This window comes from Suncus etruscus, chromosome 19 (genome assembly GCF_024139225.1).
Source record: "Suncus etruscus isolate mSunEtr1 chromosome 19, mSunEtr1.pri.cur, whole genome shotgun sequence".
NCBI lineage: Eukaryota > Metazoa > Chordata > Mammalia > Eulipotyphla > Soricidae > Suncus > Suncus etruscus.
Genome location: NC_064866.1, coordinates 26,499,139 through 26,522,947, shown reverse-complemented (window position 1 = coordinate 26,522,947; position 23,809 = coordinate 26,499,139). Strand labels below are relative to the sequence as shown.

The 23,809-nt window shown below is 35.4% G+C and overlaps 1 protein-coding gene across 1 annotated transcript in view; it reads left to right on the top strand.

Annotated features, from left to right (window-relative positions):
- The window catches only part of VAV3 (vav guanine nucleotide exchange factor 3), a 358,886-nt gene that overhangs the window by 195,500 nt on the left and 139,577 nt on the right, over positions 1-23,809 (top strand). The window contains 2 exon segments of the mRNA XM_049765842.1: positions 20,581-20,682; positions 20,980-21,080. Of these exon segments, the coding sequence (XP_049621799.1) occupies positions 20,581-20,682; positions 20,980-21,080 (203 nt within the window).

Below are 23,809 nucleotides of genomic sequence, written 5' to 3'. Positions count from 1 at the left end.
CAAATCACAGGACAATTTGAAGTTCATTGACAAGGAGAGTGAGAAAAATGTGCTTTGCAGAATATTTTACTCAGAGTTTCTCTAATGTAATTAGTTTCGAAGGGGGGAAAAAACCAGCATTCAGCAGAAAGGCATGACTAGAGGATCAATCTACTACTTTGCTGAGGAGAAAGAGGCTGTACTCTAGCTAGCCTGCATATTCTTATTCTCTTACCTATGCACACCTCACTGAACCCATGTAGAACAGGGCTGTCTTGAAACACATTTGCCATAAGTTACTTTGGAACTGCCTATAGTTCTCTAAAAAAACATGGGAGAGCAATTATCACCCAAATATTTACAGTTAGAAAGCAACTGATTGGTTAAGTGGCATTCGGCTATTTAATGGCTGGGAAAAGACAAAAGTCAGTTAGAGAGCTCTGTTTATCTTATGGAGTTGATCATTCACTGTTTTGTTGTTGTTTCTTTGTTTGCTTGTTTGTTTTTTTCAGGAGCAGATTTGTGAAGGATAATGCTTTCCCTTCCTATAAGATAGTACAAAGGAAGCAGAGAGACATAGTCTAAAAGGGGCATAGTACAATGGCTAGGTTGCATGCATTGCATGAATCTTACTTAGGTTCAATTATGGCACTGCATACATATATTATCTCTAGGCACTCCAAGAGTGATTCCTGCATGCAGAGCCAGAACTAAGTCCTGTTCACCACTGAATGTGATCCATAAACAAAATTAAAAATTTGGATATAGATTGGAGGTGCTGTTGAGTTTGCCTTTGTGAGGAGAGAGATGAGAGCTCAACGTTTATGTTAAAACTCTTTAAAAAGTTGGAGTTGTGGGTAATCCCAGGAAGATCTATTTTCATTAGAAAATTGAGGTCCATTTTCTATCTCCTCTATTTCCTCATTTTTGCCTAACTTCACTGGACTAGTTCTGTATTCTAGGTCTCTCACTCTTTTTGTTGTGGGAGGCTCAAACTCATGTTTTCAGAATTACTCCTGCTTCTGTGATTTGAGGATCACTCCTGGGATTGGTGGGATTGGTGGTGGGGTGCTTTACTTTTTAAGGGAATATATCTGCATTTCTTCTAGCTCCAATTTCTGAACATTTCCCAAAGGTGCTAGATCTTGATAAGAGTCACAGACTTTATATTTCTTGTTTTTAGCAGCCTTCATATTCTCCAGGAAAAAAATTAATAGAGCAGGCATAGAATTATATCTTGGGCTCAGTCATTTTACTCTAATTATTATGTTAAATAGCACCACCCATGCTCCCTTCAGATGTATTTGACTTCTTATACTTTATAATTTCTTGTGTTCTAATTTTTTTTTATTCTGAACTTTTTGGCCTGTGTATTGGCTCACAAATTGTTCTTACCACCCTAGAATTTTGGGACATGAGGTTTCAAACTGTTCACTTAAACAAGTCTTTGCACTGCACATCTTAGACTTTTAAAAAGAACTTATTTTAGCCCCCAGCTATATTTTTTCATACCAACCCTTACTCTTCCACTTTATTTTATTTTATATTAACAACTTATAATCTAAAGATGAAAATGATAAATAGTGTCCACATAGAATCTCAAATGGACAAATGACTAAGTATGCCAAATTACCTTTAAGCCCACATGTTTTGGAACTGACAGTATACTGGCTGAGAAAGGGAGGATTAGGATGGGTGGATCACTGGGGAATTGCTGGTTATATATTTGTGTTTGTTAATGGTTCTCTCAAGAATTTGTTGATCTGTCTGTCTGTTCCTGTTTATGATGAAGTTTTGCCTTTTTTAATAGTTTATTTGAAATCAAAACAATTGTGATCTACAGAATCATTCACAGTTGAATTTTAGATATACAATGAGTCAGGTCTCTCCCACCACGAGTGTCAACTCCCTCTTCCTCTGGACCCAGAGTGCATCTTATCCCACCACCCTCTGGCTCCCAGCCTTTCTTTATTCCTTTCCTCTTAGTTTTATATAAAAATGTGGGAAGATGTGGTAAAAAGGTTCTATGAGAAAGGCAGAAGCCCTAATTTAAAAGATAATAGATTAAAATATACAATAAAAAGGTGTGCGTGTAGCAGTGTGCGTGTAGCAGTGGTTGTTTACATAGGCACATCAAAATATAGGGAAAATAGAAAAGAAAGATCTTTAGCCTAAAAACAGGGAGACCTAACCCATGAAGCATCCTGGAATAAGACCAAATATAGGCTCCAGGCATACTAAGTTGTCTAACCTCAAAGTCTTTCACTAAAGTTCCAGTAAAAGCTCTTCACAATCACGGTTGTTGCTGTCAGGTTTCTGTAGTTATAGATCCTGCTTTTTGCACAGATCCTACATCGAAGTCAGGGTGACATGGAGTGTCCTCTGGTTTCATCTCACCATTAGGCAGTGAACCCTGCCCTGAAAGCAGGCTGCTGTTGTTACCAAGTCATCAGGGTGTCATATGAACCCACTCTGGAGTAAGTCAATGCCAGGACAGCATTCAGGCTTTCCCTGGTAGAAGAAGTCTGATTCCTGGTGCTAGTTTAGAAAACTGTGCTGTTTCAATAGATAGAATCCAAGGTTCAGGGGTAAGTATCAATGTCCAATCTTCTGAGGCCTAAGCCAAGTAATTATGACAAGTGTTCAGGATGTAAGACCCCACTGCAATATAAAATTTATGTGTTCCTATCTTTATTAGATAAGAACTTGTTTCCATACCTAAGAGTTCTCCATTTTACTGTGCTGATGCAAAAAGAAACGGTTGCGTATGGGGTTAAAAATATCAAGCTAAGCAATTCCGATAGAACCTGGTTCTAACATGAACTTAGAACAATAGAGATACTTATCTACTAGAACTTCCTACTAAATAGATCCAAAAACCAACCAAACAAAAAGAATGGAGGAAACTGCCACTAAATAAAAAGATTGAAATAAGAGTTTTACCTATTAGGGACATATTTCTAAAGAAATATTCAAAGGAAACTTACATGTACCCTTTAAGTCTTTTGAAATAGTCTGGGAGGGGAATAAATTCCAGAGCACAGCTTCAACCTGTGACATAATCTTGGGAGTCTAAATAGCTCCCAGTAGTCACATATCAAGATATGTCCTTGAGCTGGGGGCTTCTTAGAAACTGAATCTGGTAGCGAACAACAGTCCACAGTAAAGGGAGGTGTGGGAAAAGGAGCTGCCAAGAGTAAATTAGCAGCAATGGCAGTGGCAGATTCTTCTCAGCTGGGGCAAGGTGAGCTGGGAATCTATTCACTTTGGGAGCTGGTTGGCAGTAGGCTGAGGTTGGGGAATATTCTACTTCCTGAGGAATTAAAAACGAAGAGTAACAAGGATTAAGTGGGGGCAAATAACAGACTTTGAGGTGAGAGAGTGAAGGACTAGAAAATAATTTGTAAGGTGGTAAGCGAAGAGGGGGAGGAAAGAATATATATACAGAGGAAAGGACAATATACAACATAGACAGGTATTATATATTACTGACAGACATTAGACAGACATTGAGGTGGCCAACACATACACTCATGTGCACACATAGACACTGAGGATCCATCCATGGATTACAGTTGAAAAGCTGACTCAGGTGAAATGGGACAGAAAGCTTAAAAAATATAAAGCCGGCAAGCCAGATGTAAAGATTTTCCATTTTTTCTAGCCCAATCATGATTGGTCAGAGTAAACTTCACTGAAGAAAGGCTTCATGGGTTATTTTGTGTATAGAGCAATCTTAAAAACAATCATAATTTTTAAGTCTAGAAAACTAAGGGATATGGTAATGAGCACTGTAGAGTCTACACCATGGGTCTTGAGTATCCAAATTTCTTCCCTAAAAGCAATCTAAAATCATGAGCATTATGGTATAATGATGAACTACCTGAAATTGAAAACAGATTACAATAACATACTCAATGAATAAGCTCTGTAGCAAGAGTTTTTGGCATGCAGTTGCATATCCCATTGTTATTTGAGGACATAAACATTAGATTATATTAGTAGACATAATCAAGTAGAAAATGAATACATTAAAATTTTTGTGACATTATTTTAATGAACACTGTTTTCTAAGTCCAATATACTATAGCATTGCAAGATGGAACTGAGTGACCAAACTATATCCCCAAGCACCACTATGGACAAAAAGATCAAGGAGTTATTATACACATAGTAAAATAAAGTCATTAAAACTTCTTATAGTGAGCACTGTAGTGGGAGTCCATGGCTTCCAAATGCATTCTGCACCTGTTTCTGTGGATAAAAGCATTAGAACATTATTATAGACATCTATAAAGGGTGGTTGATTGGACACCTGCTCAATCTAAACAGTTGTATCTGTTTTTGATAGTAGAGTTTAGTCCATTGACATTTAAGGAAACTATTGACAGAAAGGGCTGTTGTGCCATTTTACTGTGTAGGGTTGTTGTTACAATTGGGGATTTGGTTTATGTAATTGTTTTTTGAGTAGTTCATTTAGGGTCAGTATGGTTAGCACAAATATTGTGAGTTCTTTATTGTCTGAGCATGTTTTTAACCTTCCTTCTCTTCCACTTTACTGTGTTAGTTCTACCCTTTCTGCCATAAGGACTCTGTAATGTAGCCAACCACCCTCTCAGACCCTCTTCTCTCATTCTAGTTCTTATGTTTACTCCCCCTCCACTCAAGCATTCCCATAAAACCTACAATGTACAGAAAACTGCTTAAATTTTTTTATCAGTTTTATGCCTGTCATATCAATGTTTGTTATGAATATTTATTTTCATTTAATAAATATACTGAGTATTTTAAAGTCCTTCTACTTTATGGAGTCAGTTATTTTTGTTTTGATCAATGATAATCCTGTTCAATTTAGACTGCACATCTGCATGTATAGTTGAGTATAAAGCAGAGTTTTTATATGTAAGGGAAAGAACGTCATTTTTTCCATCTGTAACCATAGGATTTGAAGTAGAAATACTTATGAAGCTTGTCGTTTTATCTTTGAAAATTCTTTCTATTGTTCCCTAATTTTGCGTTATAGCTGTATCATCTCCATCTGCTTCTAAATCACATTAATTCAACAGCAAACTTCACATTACCAAACATAATTTAACATGTGCTACAAGAACTTAAATTCAGTGTGCCAGCTCAGCATCCCTGATTCATGTTATTGACGATGTTTGAATTATGATAGAGATTTATTGGACCAGTGAATGAGAAAATCCAAATTCTCTAGAAACTATTCCTTACATAGAATAGCTGACTCCTTGTGAGACTTTTTGCTGCTTAATCCTGAACATAAAGGCACGTCTTACTCTGTTTCTTACTTATTACTAAGAGGACAGACCCTATTTAATGGGGAAAAAAAAAAAGAAGGAAAACAAGATTATCCAGGTGAATAGAAAATCTGTGATTTGGGGTTCTTAATTCTTTATTTGCCTGCACAATGTTATAAAATGGTATATATTAGGTAGTCAGTTTATGGGTTGAATGTTTAAATAATAACTTTAATGTGATTATTATATTATTAATACAAAAGAGCTGTGATCCCATTGATGTGGCATGTAATGATGGAAGGTCATCATTTATTTTGTTCTGAAGCAGGCTTCTGGAATTTTCACTACAAGTTTCTCAGTGTGAAAACAATAAAAATAATAGAATAAGTAATATCTAGTATCTGTATAATACTTTCCTCATCAAACAGGTTTAATAATATGACTATATAAGTGTTCTCAATTTATCTACAGAACAATGTTGTGTAATGTAATAGGTACCAACAATGATGACATTTATTTTTTTCTCCTTTGGAAACTTGGCCTTCTATAGCAGGGATGACAGTAGAATTCTTTGGTAGAAGCCCTGAAACTAGAAAGATTTGTTATTTGCACAAAGCCACACATCAACTTAATAACAGAAAAAGATTCAAATTTTCCCCCATTGAATTTATTACAGATTTAACTGAATATACATTGCATTTAATAATTTCCTTGAATGTCACAGAAACTCAGTGATGGATGTATATTTTAAATTACTAGAGTCAACATTGAATGAAATACAGAATTTCAATATATAACAGATAAGAAAATGCTATTTTTCAGAGCCAAGCATTATCTTATTTTTATTGGTATTTTGGAAGTATTTATTCATTTCCCTCGATCCTCTACGTGATTTGGAATATAAAGAATGAGATTTGGAAGTGACTTATAAATCTCCTTTTTGTTTTCAATCATTTTTTGGACTTGGTAAAGGTATTTCTTCTGAGCATATTTTTAAATGTTGCTTTATGAATTCCCTATTTTTATTTTTTTACCTTTTCAAATAGGCAAACATTTAGTTAGCATACTTTGCTATTTTGTTAGTATTTGGGTCTCACCTTGCAGTGCTCAGGAGCTATTCCTGTCCCTGCTCAGGAGGAACAGCTGTTGGTGCAATATGCAACTGCCATAATGAGAACTATATGTGTGCTAGGATTGAATGTTTTTGACTGCATACACGGTAAATGCTTTATTTCCAGCACTCTCTCTGCCATCCAGGATTTAATATATTTATTGAAAGACAAATAAAGTCTTTTGTTTTTATCTATTTGGTAGATTTGATTTTACAATATAGCATATATAAAACTAAATATTTCTATTTTATTCTGTTGACATTTTTAGATAACAATAAAAAGCGTGGTACATAAAAGTTCCCAAATCTAAATTATAAAATTATTGGCTTTTTTGAGACTAAGATTTTACTTGGTTTAAATAAACTTCTTAAACTTTTAAGATCTAAGATGTAGTTGTGAGGAATTTACCAAATAACATGCCAAAAATATCTGGACACTCTATTCTAATAGTTTTGATTGTTTAGTTGTTAATTCCCAAAAGGGTAAGTGAATTCATGATCCAGCTAGTTTAGCAATATATCCTGCACATTGGGGACTAGATAAGTAGTAATATCTCTATTTTAGATATATTTAGGTATTAGGAGTTCAAGGTTTTGTATATTTTATCAATCTAGAAACTTAGTGGAGATGATTTTTATCAATTAATATCAGTTAAAGTAGTAAAGCCTTAATTTAAAATAATTAAATATAAGTACTCCTACTTTGTAGTCTTGTAGTTTAAGATTTAGCAAATCTCTACATTTTATCTACATATAATTTAATCTGTGTAGATTTACTTATTTTTAAATTTCAAAGATACGAGAGTAGGCAAAAATAATTCACTAACATTTGGGAAGATATTGGGCTGTTTACATGATAATATGTAGAAGGAATAGATTTTGAAAGATCCTTCATAAAATTGCTATTTCTGAGTAGTAATTTTATGTCCATAATAATATTATGTTTTTGCTTATATTAATAAGGATGGGAGGGGCAGGTACTAAACTGTATTATTTTTTTGCTCTTTGGGCCACACCCAGTGATGGTGATGCTCAGGGGTTACTCCTGGCTATATGCTCAGAAATCACTCCTGACTTGGGGGACCATATGGGACACCTGGGGATAAAACCACGATCTATCCTAGGTTAGCATGTTCAAGGCAAATGCCCTACCACTTGCACTACTGCTCCGGCCCCCTCAATTGTATTTTTAAGGATGTCGTTTTCTTGTCTGATTAGTTAGTAAAGATAGGAGATTTGGGACATTGGTGATGGGAATGTTGCACTGGTAAAGGGGGGGGTGTTCTTTACATGACTGAAACCCAACTACAATCATATTTGTAATCATGGTGTTTAAATAAATAAATAAATATATATATATAAAGAAAACATGTAGAAACTTAACTATTCATTTTTAAATGATCTTATGCTAATAAACATAGATGATTCAAAGTTAAAAAAAGAGTATCTTGCAGATATTAGATAGATCAGGAACAAATGCAGTTATAGCTATCTAGATTTTCTTGGGCTCTTCACTGCCTGACACTATGTATTCCACTATATGGGATAGATCTACCTATGTGTGACAATTCAATTCAAGCTGCAGCACTTTAAAGTTGGTGCCATCCTCTCAATAACCATCAGTGTATGTGCTTTTTTATAAAATATTTACAAATGGGCCAGAGAGATAGCATGGATGTAGGGCATTTGCCTTGCATGCAGAAGGACAGTGGTTTGAATTCGACATCCCATATGGTCCCCTGAGCCTGCCAGGAGTGATTTCTGAGTGTAGAGCCAGGAGTATCCCCTGAGTGCTGCTGGATGTGACCCGTCAAAAAAAATTATAATTGATGATTTTGTTGGGTCATGGATGACCTATTATTATAGCATCACAGAGTTATATCCCAATGGGGTGAAGAAAGAGAACAAAACTGTTCTAGAATGACTATTTCAGAATAATAATATCTACTATGTTTTGTTGTGGGCCAAATATCCATGTCTCTGCTTTCCTAATGAGGATGAATAGTTTATTTCTTAGTAATATCTTTTGTCTTGTGTTCTGTGGATCACTGTCCTCATACTGACTTTCAATGACTTCTTTTCTATCAAGAATGCTTTTTATATGAAAAATTTAATTCTGTTTGTTTTTTGTTCTTTCTCATATTCTCTCTCACTCTCTTTTTTTTAATTTTTATTGTGGTCAAAGTGAATTTCAATTTTTTCACAGTAATATTTGAGGCACATAGTGACAATGAATGAGGTGCATTCTCACCACCAGTGTTGTCCTCCCTTCATCCCTGTTCCCAGCATGCATCCCATTCTCTCTCTCTCTCTCTCTCTCTCTCTCTCTCTCTCTCTCTCTCTCTCTCTCTCTCTCTCTCTGTCTCTCTCTCTCTCTCTTTCTCATTGTTACACTGGTAATAAAGCTTACTTCTTCCTCTGCTCAGAGACCTCTCCTGGTGGTTCTTGAGGAGTTTATGTGATTCCAGGATTAAGTTAGGATTAGCCTCATGCAGGGCAAAAGCTTCAACATCTAGATTATCTCTTCAGACCCTTATTTATTTATTCTTAAAGTCTCTCTCTGTCCATCCATTTTAAATCGGCTTGTGATACATTTTAGCATAGTACTTGAGTACACATTTTGAGATCTTTATCTCAGAGCCTATTAAGTGAGTTCTTATTGTTTAGTATCAGTGAATTTGCTGCATGTATTGTGAGTGTTGCTATTCTTTTCATTTCTACAAAGTAAAGTTGGGAATGTGTTGAATAATGTATTTTCACTGTAGAAAGTTTAGAATGTAACACTCTAAAATGAAGATAACTTATAATGCATCTACCTGTTCTCATTTTCACATAAATATACTCATAAGCAGTCTTATTGGGGGAGGTGGGTTGGTGGGCCATACTTAGCTGTGTTTAGGACTACTGGTGGACTTTAGGAGATGATGTATGGTGCCAGAAATTTAATTGGAGTTAGCTACATGCAAAGCCCAAGTACCTTATCCTCTATATGATTTTTCTGTACCTGAACAGGTAGTCTTGTGTCATATTATTGGGATCATATTTACAGATAAGATTAGTGGCATATTTGTAATTATTATGTTACCCGATAAATTTTGTTCTTTAAATCAGTGTTCTAGGGTCATGGATGTAACTCAGTGATGGAACACTTGGCTTAGTTACAGGAGACCTGTGTTCTATTCCAGACACTGAGAAATAATGGAAGGAAGAAAAAAGAAAGGAAGGGAGGAAGGGAAGAAGGTTTAGAGGGGACTGTGGACTTTTTGATATTGTTTTCCTCATTAGGTCTGAACAGGTTAGGAGTTTGCTGTTTTTTATTTATCCATGTACTCACTACTTGATACTTATTTGGCACTTAGATTTTTTTTTAAATATATAAATACCTAAATGAACAAACAGCCTCAGAAACTAAATTCTAGCATCCTCTTGATCCCTTTCAAGATTTTCATCTTCTGTATCAGTGACCTTTGTAAATGATTTGTTGTCAATCCCATACAGATATAATAATGATGATATAGCTTTAATAGTAGTATCTTTTAAAAACTATTCTAATTTTTATAGGGACTACAACTAGTGATGCTAGACTAAGGTAGAATCATTCCCAGTATTATTTATCCTGGATTTGGAGACATAATGATTCAGTATTTGTATGTGGCAGTGCTCTGGGATTCCCATATCTAGAGAATTTCAGATAACCATGTAGTAACATGGATTAAAGTTAGGACCTCACACATACTAGGCATGTGAGTTATCATTCAAAATGTCTCCTTAGCCCCACATTTATTTTGCTTGTCATATTGTATTGATTGCTTTTCAGAAGAATGTTGAACAATGACTTCCAAAAACTTTAGCCTTAAATTGATTAAGTCTTTTAAGTTAACTTTAAAAGACTAATATAAATTAAAATATATTTTAATTTTTTTTAGCTTGCTTTTTGTTTGTTTATTTTTATTGGTTTTTGGGCCACACCCGGCGTTGCTCAGGGGTTACTCCTGGTTATCTGCTCAGAAATAGCCCCTGGCAGGCATGGGACACTGGATTTGAACCAACCATCTTAGGTCCTGGGTCGGCTGCTTGCAAGGCAAACACCACTGTACTATCTCTCCGGCCCCTGTTTATTTATTTTTAGGCCACATTCAGCAGTATTCAGAGGTTACTCTTGGCTCTGTGCTCAAAAATCACTCCTGGCAGGTGTGGGGATCTAACCTGGGTCAGTCCTGGGTTAGCTGTGTTCAAGGCAAATGCCCTTCTGCTGCAATATCACTCCATACCCTAGTCCCCTAGCTTGCTATTTTCTATTATGCTAAGGAAGTATTCTTCAAATTGGAGTTTTATTAGCAGCATGACATATTGTAGTAAATGTCATTTTATTTATAAATGTTAAATTGTTACATGTACTACTTATGTATTAAAATGTATTCTTCATTTACTTAAAAAATGAAATGACTAAGGTTCCTAAAATAAAGGAAAGTATCCATAATACTATATGTAATTTTTAAAACTTACTTGGGGAAATAGCAATGCAAATATTAATATTATTTCTTGCAAAAGTTTATTTTCTCGTTAAGTAATAGAGGTTAGGTGCATCCTGAAATACACAATCTTATTATACCAGAAAGTGAAATAAATAATAATAGAAATAGTAGTATTTATTTTAAGAGCATTTCTGTGATAACAACAAATAGTTGTATGTGATTTTAATGTGTTTTGATATTTTTAAAACCCGTGTTTTGGGCCATGATTTGTGGTGCTTTGGGTATTCCTGTCTTTATGTTTGACATTTGCTCCCAGTAGTGGTGAAATTTGTTTTTTTTGAGGGTCAAACTAGAGTCTTCATCATGTAAAATCTGCATTTCAGCCCTTTGAACCATCTCACCAACCACATGCCTATGGTTTTCAATGCAGGAAATCTCTAGCACTCTTTAAAGAAGTATTTATTTTATTTTATTTTATTGAAACCATTGTGATCTACAAAATCTTTCATTGTTGAATTTCAGATATACATGAGTCGGGGACCAGAACGGTGATGCAAGCAATAGGGCGTCTGCCTTGCACAAGCTAACTTAGGATGGACCGTGGTTTGATCCCCCGGCATTCCATATGGTCCCCTCAGCCAGAAGCGATTTCTGAGTGCATAGCCAGAAGTAACCCCTGAGCATCACTGTGTGTGGTCCAAAAACAAAAAAACACAAAAACAAAAACAGAAAACCCCCCAGATATACATGAGTCATGAGTCAGGGCCATTCCCACCACGTTGTTGACCTCCATTCACAGATGAACCCAGAGTGCATCCTAGACCACCACCCTTTGTCCACTGGCCTGCCAGTATAACAGGCCTATTCAAGTTTTAATTGTTAAAATTTAGGTCTCTTGATTCTACTGTCATTGGCTTTGGCTTGGATATTTAGTTCAGTCTTTATTTTTTTTTTTACTAATGCTTCTGGAACTACTTGGCCTATGGCCCCCAGTCTTTCTTTTTTTCTTTCTTCTTGGTTTTATATAAATATGCAGAAATATGTGGTAAAACAAAGTAATCCATGTCCCAAGGTTCTATAAAAAAAAAGGTGGGAGCTCCAATATGAAAGATAAGAAATAAAAATATATATATAAAAGAAAAAAAGGAAAAATATGTATGGTAGGGTTTTTATTGTTGTTGCTGTTGTTGATTTTCCCCAACAAAAGTTGGGGATCTTTCTTTGTGGTCCCAGTAAAAGTTCTTCTCAGTCACAGGTGTTGTAGTCAGGTTTCTGTAGTTAAAGATCCTGGTTTTTGCACAGATTCTATGTTGAAGTCAAGGTGTCACAAAGCATCTTCTGGTTTCATCTCACCATTAGGTGGCAATGCAGGGAACCCTGTCCTGAAAGCAGATCGTTGCTGTTTTCAAATTGTCAGGGTGTTATATGAGTCCTCTCTAGAGCAATTTGGTACCAGGGAAGCATAAGGGCCTTCCCCGTAGAAGTCCAATTCCTGGTGCTGGTGCAGTTCCATAGATGGGATCCAAGATTTAGGGGTGAAAGGTCATTGTCCAATCGTCTGAAACATAAGCCAAGTCACTATGACAAATGTTCAGGGTAATTCCTGGTGCTGGTGCAGTTCCATAGATGGGATCCAAGATTCAGGGGTGAAAGGTCATTGTCCAATCGTCTGAAACATAAGCCAAGTCACTATGACAAATGTTCAGGGTAAAAGTCCCCACTGCAACATAAAATTTATGAGTTCCTATTCCTTATTAGATAAGGACTTGTTTTCATACATTAGAGTTCCCAATTTTACTGTGCCTATGCAAAAAGCAACAATGTCACATATTACTATTGATACATATGGTGGTAAAAATAACAAGCTAAACAATCCCTATAACCTGGATCTAACATGAACTTAGAACCCAAGAGAAACTTATCTACTAGCATTCCCTACTAAACAGATCCAAAGAAAAGAATGGGAAAAACTACCTCTACATAAGGAAATTGGCAATAAGAATTATACCTATTAAGGAAATACATCTAAAGAGATATAGGAAGGAAATATGCATATCCCCTTTAAGTCTTTTGAAATAGTCTGGGGAGGGGAGATAAAAATTCAGAGCACAGCTTCAGTCTGTGACATGATCTTGTGGAGTCTGAAAACAGCTCCTAGAAGTCACATTTCAGGAAATGTCCTCAAGTCAGGGGTTTCTCAAAAGCAGAATCTGGTAGTGAGCAAGTCCACAGTGAAGGGAGGTGGAAGAAAAGGGGCCACTGAGAGCAAATCAGCAACAGTGGCAGGGGAAGCTTCTTCTCAAGAGGCAAGGAGGGCTGGGAATCTGTCTTTTTGCTTTGGGACCTGGTTGGTGTCAGGGAATGTTCCAGTTCCTGAGGAATTAAGAACTGAAGGTAATAAGGGTTAAATAGAAAGGAATAACAGAGAGGGGGTGAGAGAGTGAAGGGATAGAAAAGGATTTGTAAAGTGGTAAGTGGTGGTGGTGGGGTGAGGGTTATATATAACAGGGGTAAGGACAATATATAACATAGACAGACATTATGTATTTTACTGACATATTAGACAGACACTGAGGATAATCCATAGGTGCAGTTGAACAACCGACTCAGGTGGAATCAGTCAGAATGCTTAAAAAATATAAAGCTGGCAAGTCAGATGGGAAGGTTTTAAATTTTCATGGCAAATCATTGTTGGTGAGGGTAAAATTCATTGAAGCATATTTTTCTTGTTTTTTTTTTTTGCATTTTGATTTTTAGTTCATTATGATGTGATTAGCAATTTTATGTCTTCCATAATTATCACAATGCCCATACTAGTCATATTCTATTTTGTTAATTCTGACAGGATGGGGCCAGAGAGATAGTACAGTGGTTAGAATTCCTACTTTGTACGTGGGCACCTAGGTGGGGTTTTATTCCCATTATTCCTTATGAGCCTTCCAGGATTGATCTCTAAGTACAGAGTTAAAAGTAAGCCATCAGTACCACTGAGTGTGGCCAAAAATGACACCCACCCTTTTCTGAAAAATTACTTACAGATCGTTAGGTAATTTGCAAGTTAATTTTAGTTAATTAAAATTGTATTTCCTCTCTGATAAGTCATTATAAGGTGGATAATTTTATTTTGTTGTTATTGGTATATTACAAAACAGTATTACTAAAGTGATAAGAAAACTTAAAGTTTATGGCTAAATAAGAAAGGTGAGTTTTAGATATATATTTTTAAAAGCAACTAAGCTATTTTGTAACTTAATAACTTATAATATTATTTTATAATTGTAAGAAAAATACTGTCAGACTTGTTACTAAAATATATTTATATTGCCAATTGGAGTTATGAACTTTGTAGAAAGATTAAATTTTATTTTTCTAGAACTGAAGTGATCAGACATTTGTCTACATGCTGCTGACCCAATTTAGATCTCTGAGACCCTATATTACCTGGAGCCCCACTAGGAGTAATACCTGAGCACCACTCAGTTTGGTCTGTAAACAAAACAAATTAAAATAATTTCCTTGCAATGAAGAGAGGACATAAAAAATAAGAGAATTATGAAATTTTAGTGAATGCTATTATTTCTGATGTTTTTATTCTGTTTCTTCTACATATGAGAGATTTGTGACTGTTTCTTTCCTCTTTTGCTCCTTCCAAATTTTTTATCTGAAAATGTGGCAAAGACAGTTTTCTGAAAAAAAAAAAAAGTGAAATAAATGCTTTGGTAAAATCGTATTTTTTATATTTATCATTCATAAATGTGTAGCCGTCCATTCTCTCAGTAGAATGTTTGATGACTATAAAGATGAGACTGGTTAAAACACAAAAAATGCTGTCTCCTCAAAATCCTATCTATATTAGCAGGGAGAGGGACATATAAATAAGCACTTAGATCACTGGAAATACACAATTTCTGCCACATTTCCCCTACTCCACTCCAAATCAGGCGATCAAGGACAGAGGTTCGAATCCTGGCATCCCATATGGTTCCTCGTGCCTGCCAGGAGCGATTTCTGAGTATAGAGCCAGGAGTACCTCTGAGCAGCATCGGTTGTGACACCCCCCCACCAAATGCTTGAAAATTGAAAGCTATCAGTATGGTTCTAATCTAGGGTCGGCCAACTTGAAAGCCAAGAAAAGTGATATTGACTCAGAAAGCAAGAAAAAACTCATGTCCCCGTTTGGAAGATAGGAAAAAAGAATTCTATGACTTAACTCAGAGGGAGTCAGTTTTTTTTGTTGTTGTTGTTCTGTTAATGTCTTTAGTTGAGTGGTTGACCCATCATTTTAGGGAAGGCATTCTGCTTTATTCTACCACTTAAAATACCAATTCCATCCAAAAATACTCCTCATGAAAACATCTAAAGTAACATTTCACCAAAATTCTGGGCACCTTCTTACCTATTCAAGTTGACTTATAAAACTAATACTATAGAAAACCTCACCTATCTAGCTTTGCTTCTATAAACACCAATATTCATTTATTACTTTTCAACCTTGTTTTTATTCCAAATGTATATCTTCTTCCCTTTTTCTTTTCTTTATCAAACTCAGCATTTATCCTCTTTTATTCCCTGACAAACATAACCTCTGTTTGCTATCTTTATTTTTTTGGTCTTTATCATATTTTTGTTATTTCAGTTGATCTCTAATGTACAACTTTTATGAGGACATTGACTATGATTTTTCTTTTATATTTATTCCATTAGGTAGCAGAATAATAAATATATAGATAGTGTCATTTAATTTATGCAACAGCATCGATTTAATGTATGTAAACCAAAATAAAGATATGAGGCACTTGTAAGCTTTAGACCATAAACATGGATGGTTTAGTTTTAGCTTGCTGATATTGGGAAGTGGAAAACAAGTGGTTAAATGACAATGTAGCCCTATACTATATAGGGCTTAGGTATTCAAATGACAGGCTAATCACTATTGTCTGAGCTCATGTTTTGAAGTATTCTTGTTTATATTTCATGTTATGAAATATTCATATTATTTATTAAAAGAATCATGTTTTTATAGTCCTGAAGTTATAGTTCAGAGAATAAGGTGTTAACATTTCATGTAGCTTGCCCTTGTCCTATCTCTGATACCTCTTATGTTTCCCTGAGCATTTTCAGGAATAATATTTGAGCATTCAGGGTTAAATCCTGAGCACAGTTGGGTATGCCCCTCTTCTTCAAATAAATAAAACCAAAAAAGAGGCATCCATGTCAATTAATTCATTAGAAGATATGAATATATCAACAATAAAATAAATGGATAAAATAACAGTTGCAGAAATTAAGTCCATATTTGAAAAATGTAAGGAGGTCTATAGAACTATTGCTATGGTTCTTAGGTATTTATGGAAGGAGATCATAGTATAATTTAATTAGACTTTAAAGACACTTTATAGAAATTTTTTAGAAATTTAGGCTTTATCCCCATAGGCAATAGGAAACTAAAAATCAAGGAAGCCTGTGACAAAAGCATAACATAAATTTGAAGGTAATTCTGGTAACAAAGATCATTAAAGGCATTTTAAATGATAAAATAAACTAGGAGATTAGAAAAGTAGATTATTATAAAATTTTAGTTAATAGATAACTAATATCTTGTATTAGGTAGTAAGAAGGACCTGAAATCTGTGACTATTTAACTACAAATCACAACATATACACAAATTAGGGATGAAGAAATTGGGACAGAAAAGTTAAGGAAAAAAATAACTGTAGAATGCAGGAGGAATTGGGAAAATTTATTTTGAATTTCGGGTTTCTAGGTTAGAAGATATACATAATTAAACTTCTGTTTTAATCAAATTTGTTAGAAAATATATAGAGTAGAATATTGTATTAAATGTGTTTGTGGACTGGGAGGAGCAGTAGGTCTGAGTATGAAAATATGTACAAATTTGGGAGAAGTGCACGCTACTCAGTTGAGCATAAGCCATGGGGAAAGAAAGGGTACCTGAGAAGGAAATGGGAAGTTATAAGGAGTCCTAAAAGCATCAGTGTACTTTACCATATGACTACTTGTAAATAGATTAATTATGTTAATAATAATCTCTGTATAAAGTAGAAATGGAAACAGATTAATAAAATAGATTAAATTAATTGCATTAATAATCATCTTTGTATACAGTAGAAGATATGTAAACATATTATTGCAAAATATACAAGATTCTATTCAAGCTCTCATAAGTAAACTGCTATTTAATAATACCAAAAATTGTATGATATATATGTTTAAGCAAGTTTCTAAACTTGAATCCTTTATGTGTAGCTGCATGACTGAGTGACCCAACACATATTTGATCCTCAGTTCTCATCTATAAACAAAACAACCATGTAATTGGTCTCTCTGTCCACCCTTGCTCTGCTCTAAGGCATGCCCTACCTAGTAGTCAGAGAGGCCATTTTTTTTTCAGCTGAATGTGATGCCAGTCCCTGAATAACATCTTACTTCTTTCCTTGACCACTGTCAACCTCTATTATTCATATCCTACATCTTCCATCTTTAATGCCTGGTCTGCTACCAAGGAATCCTTCATTTTTATTCCTGCCTTAGGATTACTGTATAGGGTAGAAATTCAATAGCTCTTCTTTGTATTTGTAGTGTAAGAAGTAAATGAGGACAGTATATGAAAAGTATATTTTTCATGGTGCCTTAGAGGTGTGCAGCAAACACCACTGTTTATTTTTATTGTGTTTACCCAGTGTATAAACCTTATATTTCTCTAACCTCTTCTACTCCAATCTACCTTTCCTTTTTTTTTTTTGTTTTTGGGCCACACCCGGGGTGCTCAGGGGTTACTCCTGGCTGTCTGCTCAGAAATAGCTCCTGGCAGGTACGGGGGACCATATGGGACACCGGGATTTGAACCAACCACCTTTGGTCCTGGATCGGCTGCTTGCAATGCAAATGCCACTGTGCTATCTCTCCGGGCCCCCAATCTACCTTTCTAACTCTTCTCATAACGACAGATTTAAACTATGTGCAGACTGCTTTAAACCATGTGCATTGACATTTCTACTCAATTGGTACTTGATTTCACTTCATCTAGCTTCCTAGGCTTTTTATATATAACTTCTCCTGAGTAGCCATATTTTGCATTGTGCTTAAAAATTAGATATATAATTTAACTATATAAAAATGAATATATACAATATATAGATATTCCTAGTCCCAAGAAAACTGAGCATAGAACAACAGAAAAATTCTCAGAAGAATGAGATTCCTCTGGGTATTCATACCCTTGTAATCTTGGAATTTTATTAAATGATTCCTAAGGCATTTTTAAAATCTTATTTTTGGTGGGTTTAAAATGAACAATTCATAAATTATTGTCAGTGCTTATTGAATACTTAATTCTGGGTCAGCCAATGTCCCTGGAACTCTATACATTACTTCTCTTTAAGGTTGATTTTATTATTCATATTTTATACTTACTAACTTGTTCAAGGTTGCACTGCTAATGATTCCTAAGTTAGAATTGAAGCCCTGGTGGTCTAATTTCAGATTCTTGCTCTCAACGGTGCTTTTATATTCTATAGTCTCTCAGTAGTAGTTCCAGGGTCATACTTTAATTCTCTAATGTTTGATTTAAGATTTTTGAAACAATATGCAATTATAGTTTAAAAAATTGAAGTTTCTCATTGAAATTCTATCGTCTACCTTAAGACTCATGTCTCATATGACCACTACTATTAAACTATTTTCACAATTCTTATTCTTTGTAAGATTTATTTAACTTCTTAGTGTAAAATTTTTCTTAACTTTTTATCTTCCAAAGAGTCAATTTGTGCCTACTCGGTGAAGTTGTCCATACAAATGTTCCAGGGAAACCTTGGTTTATAAACACACACACAAATTTACATACCTTATGTTCCAGGCAGACCTAAAATTAATTATTCTTAGCTATTTGGGACCCATTATGATGAGTTTCTGCCTGAAGAGAATCTACTTTTATTCTAAAACTCCAGGCTGATGAATTCTTCAAGTTCCCAGGATTGAGGCTATTATTTGACAAGTCATCTATGACTGAATCACCTTGGTACTCGGTGAAAAATGAACAACAGCTCTTGCTAGCCAAGGAAATAGGTTTCAATAGATGCCTTAATGGACTCGAGAATCAGAATATTTCTGAACATTGTGATGAGAATTTTGTTTCTAGAGTCTGATACTTTGTTCTTCCTAAAGAAGAACTTTATAATTTTTAATCAGCTATACAAAAAAAAAATTCCTCTGTGTAAGGGACTATGCTTTTTAGCATGCAGTGAAACATTTTCCTAAAAAGTGAGGTCACCAGGAACACTGAGCAGAGAAATCCCAGATGGCACTAATATTTGATTTCATTTTTAGCATGCTCATATTCAGCAGATGGATTGGAAGGCTGACCCCTCTGACACTTCTGCATCACTGCCTGCTACTCCAATTGCCTTTGTGAATGCTTTTTTCATAAGGCTTCTCCGGGTACCTCAGAGATTGATGCCTGTTTGCCCGCCTGAGTTATGCTTCATTACACCAAGACTCTGTGTGTTTGAGAGTTGCTGTTTCTTATGAAAGGGGAAATCCTAGCTCATCAGTATCTCAAATTTATCCCCCTCCCACACAATCTCTTCAATTGCTTGTAACATCTCTAAGAGGAATGTCTTAGCTTTCTAGGTCTACAGTCTGATGTGCATGCGTTTTTAACTTGCCCTTTTAAAATTTCCTGCTTTCATCTGTGGCATGGATAAATTATGAATAATATAAAAACTCTCTAGAAATGGCTGAAATGAACTGTTTCTAACTGGACCCCCACAACTAATCACATTAAAGTGGAAATTGCTGAATGCCTACTTAGCACTAGAGTACTGGTGGGGTGACAACACAAAACTAGCCTGGAAATTTTGACTCTGATATTTCTATGGTTTCAGTTTCTTTGTTTATAAATTCTTGATATTATTAGTGCCTAGATATTAGATTTGGTGTGAAGTTTAAAGGGAGTAAAAATTAACATGTTGCTTCCATGGCATAATGATACTAGCAGGGCTTCCTTCACTTAAATTGGCCTATTGCTCCCTTTTTAGGAAAAAAAAAATCACTCAGTGCCTCTCTGGAAATGTTCTTTCTTTAAGAGAACATACAAAAAAATTGTACCTGAGGAGTATTTCCCCTCCTATTGTTATCACTTCCCCTACCCTGCTTGGGAGATATTGCATACTTTGAGGAGGACTGATAAGAGAGTAAATGTCAGTTTGCAGTATGCCCAATAACTTTTGAAACTATTTATGGTATAAATAAAATGTGAAATATAAAAATTATTTTATTTTATTCACTGGTATATGTCATTAGGTGATCCACAATCCCCACATACCGATTTTAAAATGATACATTAAACTACTGCACCTCTTCCTGCCCCTTCACTCTCCCTGGCTAGTTTATATTTCGTGATGTGAATTGCAAAAAAGACACTATCACACAGCATGAAGATCTAGCAAGTTTTATGTATTTTTTGGCAGGTTGACCTATGTGCCCAGGCAGCAAAGTTTTCTGAGAGACTCAATTCTGAAAAAAAGATAGGGCTTTATAAGTTCTTTCTTGCATGGTGCTGGTTTTCTACACAAATAGATTCTGGTGGCCTATAAAGTATCGCATACATAATAACCTTTTTTATACTTGATTCAAATCTTACCCAAAGTAATTTGGATGAATATATGTTCAGAGGACTAGACTTCTGATTTATGGTACCACTTTCTTTCGGAAATGACTTCTTTTGTCTTTGTTTAGATCTAACATAAGACCAGACTATGCAGACTCCAATTTTCATGAGTTCAAGATGCATACCTTCAACAGAGTTACATCCTGTAAAGTATGCCAGATGCTCCTCAGGTAAGCTTGCTCAATCCTGTTTTTCAGTTTAAAGGAACTGCTATAATTGCTAAGTGTTTCAGACATTTCTAATACTACAGATAAAGTGTTCTGAAGTTGAGATATTTCTTAACAGTTTGGCCTCCACAACTTGCTTGGCCTTGTTCCTGGTTGGTTTCTTCAGACACCAGGAATCCCTCTCCCTTTGTAGAGGGCTTTGCAAAGGGCCATGTTACTCATGTTTCACCCTGCACTAATGATTTCATAGGGCCAAATTTGGCACCTTTTAATATATCATTCTTTTCTTTTACTTTACAGAGGAACATTTTATCAAGGCTACTTATGTTTTAAGTGTGGTGCAAGAGCACACAAAGAATGTTTGGGAAGGGTAGACAACTGTGGCAGAGTTAATTCTGCTGGTAAGTCGTGTTTTGTTGAGATTCTACTTTTAATTAGGACATAAAACTTGACTAAACATAATTATGGCCTAAGTTACTCTTAATCTCTGTTTTTTCGTAATAGATATGCTTTGAAAATATCATTTATAGACACAATTAGAAAATTGTCTGAAATTCATATAGGTTTTGTGCACACATACCTAGTAAGTAGAGGAATCAAAGAGGAGATTGGAGTTTTTGTGTCACTTTTCTCTTAATCTTGACCCTAACTGTTTAAATTGAGCCAAACTCAAAAATTGAAAAATAAAAAAAAAACAGCAAAAATGTCTTCAGTTCTCTTTTCTTCTTAAGAAGAGTCTTCCTTAGTCTTTTAAATATTCAGCTCAGAAATGCTAATGATGCCAGACAAAAACATCACACAGACTAATTCATGAATTAATGAATTGAATATATTGCCATTTTGTAGCATTTAAGGGAAAGTACATATCCTTTGGATTTTGTGTGAATATTACCCCTTGGTATTAAAAAAATAATACTCCATGATTGTTACATGAGCTAGTTTCTAAGACTGTTAGCAATTATGCATTCAGTCGCCTTTGTCTCGCTCTGTTCCTCTTGGGCTCTGCTCTCTTCCTTCTCTTTCTTTTATGGCATCTTTATTCTTTCTCTTTCTTCTGCTTTCTCTTTGTCCTTTTCCCCTGAGTTTCTCTGTATTTTTATCAAGAAGACCTTTCAAAATCAGTAAAACTTTTTGAAAAGAAGAAAGGGATCTTTAACAGCTTGAGTTCAAAAGGTAGCGATGTCAACCTTTGATTTTCCCAAAGGGAAAGGTGGACATTGAATTATTTTGGATAATATAAAGAGAGAGACAGAGAATAATACTGATTTCAGAGCTTAGTTCAGAAAATAGGCAACTGTAGAAAGGTGTGAATCCTATTAGAGAACTGAGATCACAGTCAGTTCCCTTCACTTTGCTCCTTCTGTAGACAGTTTTAAGGGCCCCATGAGCCATTCGCTCTGTCAGACACCAGGCAGCTGCAAGGAGAAAAGATCCCGACATTAGTTGAGCATCTGCACTGTGACTGCACACCTGAGCTTTTCTAAGGCCTTCCTGTATTAATTTTTTTAGTCCTCAGAGCAGCCTTTGATCTCCACTTTATGAGGGAGTTGTGCAACTTGCTCAAGGTCTGTTAAGTAAAGAAGACAGAGTAGGACCTAATAATGTTTCTGAAGGTTAAACAGATACAAATTGTAAAATATATTCTTATTTTTAGTCTTTCATTATCTACTTAGTACAGTTTATCAGCATGTCTATTGTTCCAGTTTTTTGTGAGCAATTTTTATTTTTTGTCGTTTGTTTGTTTGTTTGTTTTGGGGCCACACCCAGTGACGCTCAGAGGTTACTCCTGGCTATACGCTCAGAAATCGCCCCTGGCTTGAGGGACCATATTGGACACCTGGGTGGAGGGATTGAACCGCTGTCCATTCTAGGTTAGTGTGCAAGGCAGACACCCTACCGGTTGCACCACCGCTCCGGCCCTCATTTTTAATTTTTGGAATGGACAATAACCTGTCAATTCTCATGGTAGGTTAAGAGTTTCTGATGAGTTTTTTCCTGAGTTCATATTTGGCATGGTTCTTGCATTTGAGTTAAAGGGATAGTGTAGAGTGGTTGAGAACAACTAGTAATGGTTGTATTCTAGTTGTTTTTAAGCTTGGTAAAATCATTCAGAGCTTTTGCTTATTCATCTATAAAATTTAAGTTCAAGGATTATTTTGAGGTTTAAATATGTACTGCTTCTGCTTCTTGGTACAATGCCTGGACATAATAAGAACTCAGAACTTTTGTGGCTGGAAATATAGTACAGTGGGAACGGTGCTTTCCTTGCATCCAGCTGAACTAAGTTTCAGCCCTGTGATCTTAGATGGTTCACCGAGTCCTGCCAGGAGGTAATTTTTAGTGCAGATCCAGGAGTAAACACTAAACACAACCTAATATAGCCATAAAGCCAAAAACAAACAAAAACAAAATTTAAAAAATTTTATGTTAACTTTTAGCTTTTTGAGGAATATCCATATTGTTTTCCCAAAAAGGCTGAATTTGTCAATATTCCTGACTCAACAGTAAGAATCCCTTTCTCCCGCATCTGCACTAGCACTGCTTGTTTTTGTTCTTTGTGATGTGTGAGATGATAACATTGATGTTTCGATTTGCATCTCTCTGATGATTGGTGACATAGAGCATTTTCCTAGGGATATACCCTAGGAACCCAAAAACACCCTGCAGAAAAGCCCTCTGCGTTCTTAGGTTCATCAAAGCATTTTTACAGTAGCCAGAATTTGATAACAATCCAACTGCCTGAAAACAATTGAGTGGCTAAAGAAAGTGGTACATCTATATAATGGAATACTATTCAGCTGTTAAATAAAATGTAGTCATGAAATTTACTTACACAAGGATGGATGTGGAGAGTATTACTCTGAGTGAAATGAGTCACAGGGAGAGGAGTAGACATAGAATAATCTCACTCATTTATGGTATATAAGAAAAATAAAAGATAATGTGGTAATTATATTTAGAGATAATAGAGACCAATAGGAAACTTGCAACAAAGCAGTGAGTACAGTTAGTGTAGAGAAGGGTATGACAATGATAGTTGGAACTGATCACTCTGGACAAAACTGAATGCTGAAAGGAGAAAAAAAATGGCATGTATGATACCACTTCATTAACAACAGTAGAGAGAGAG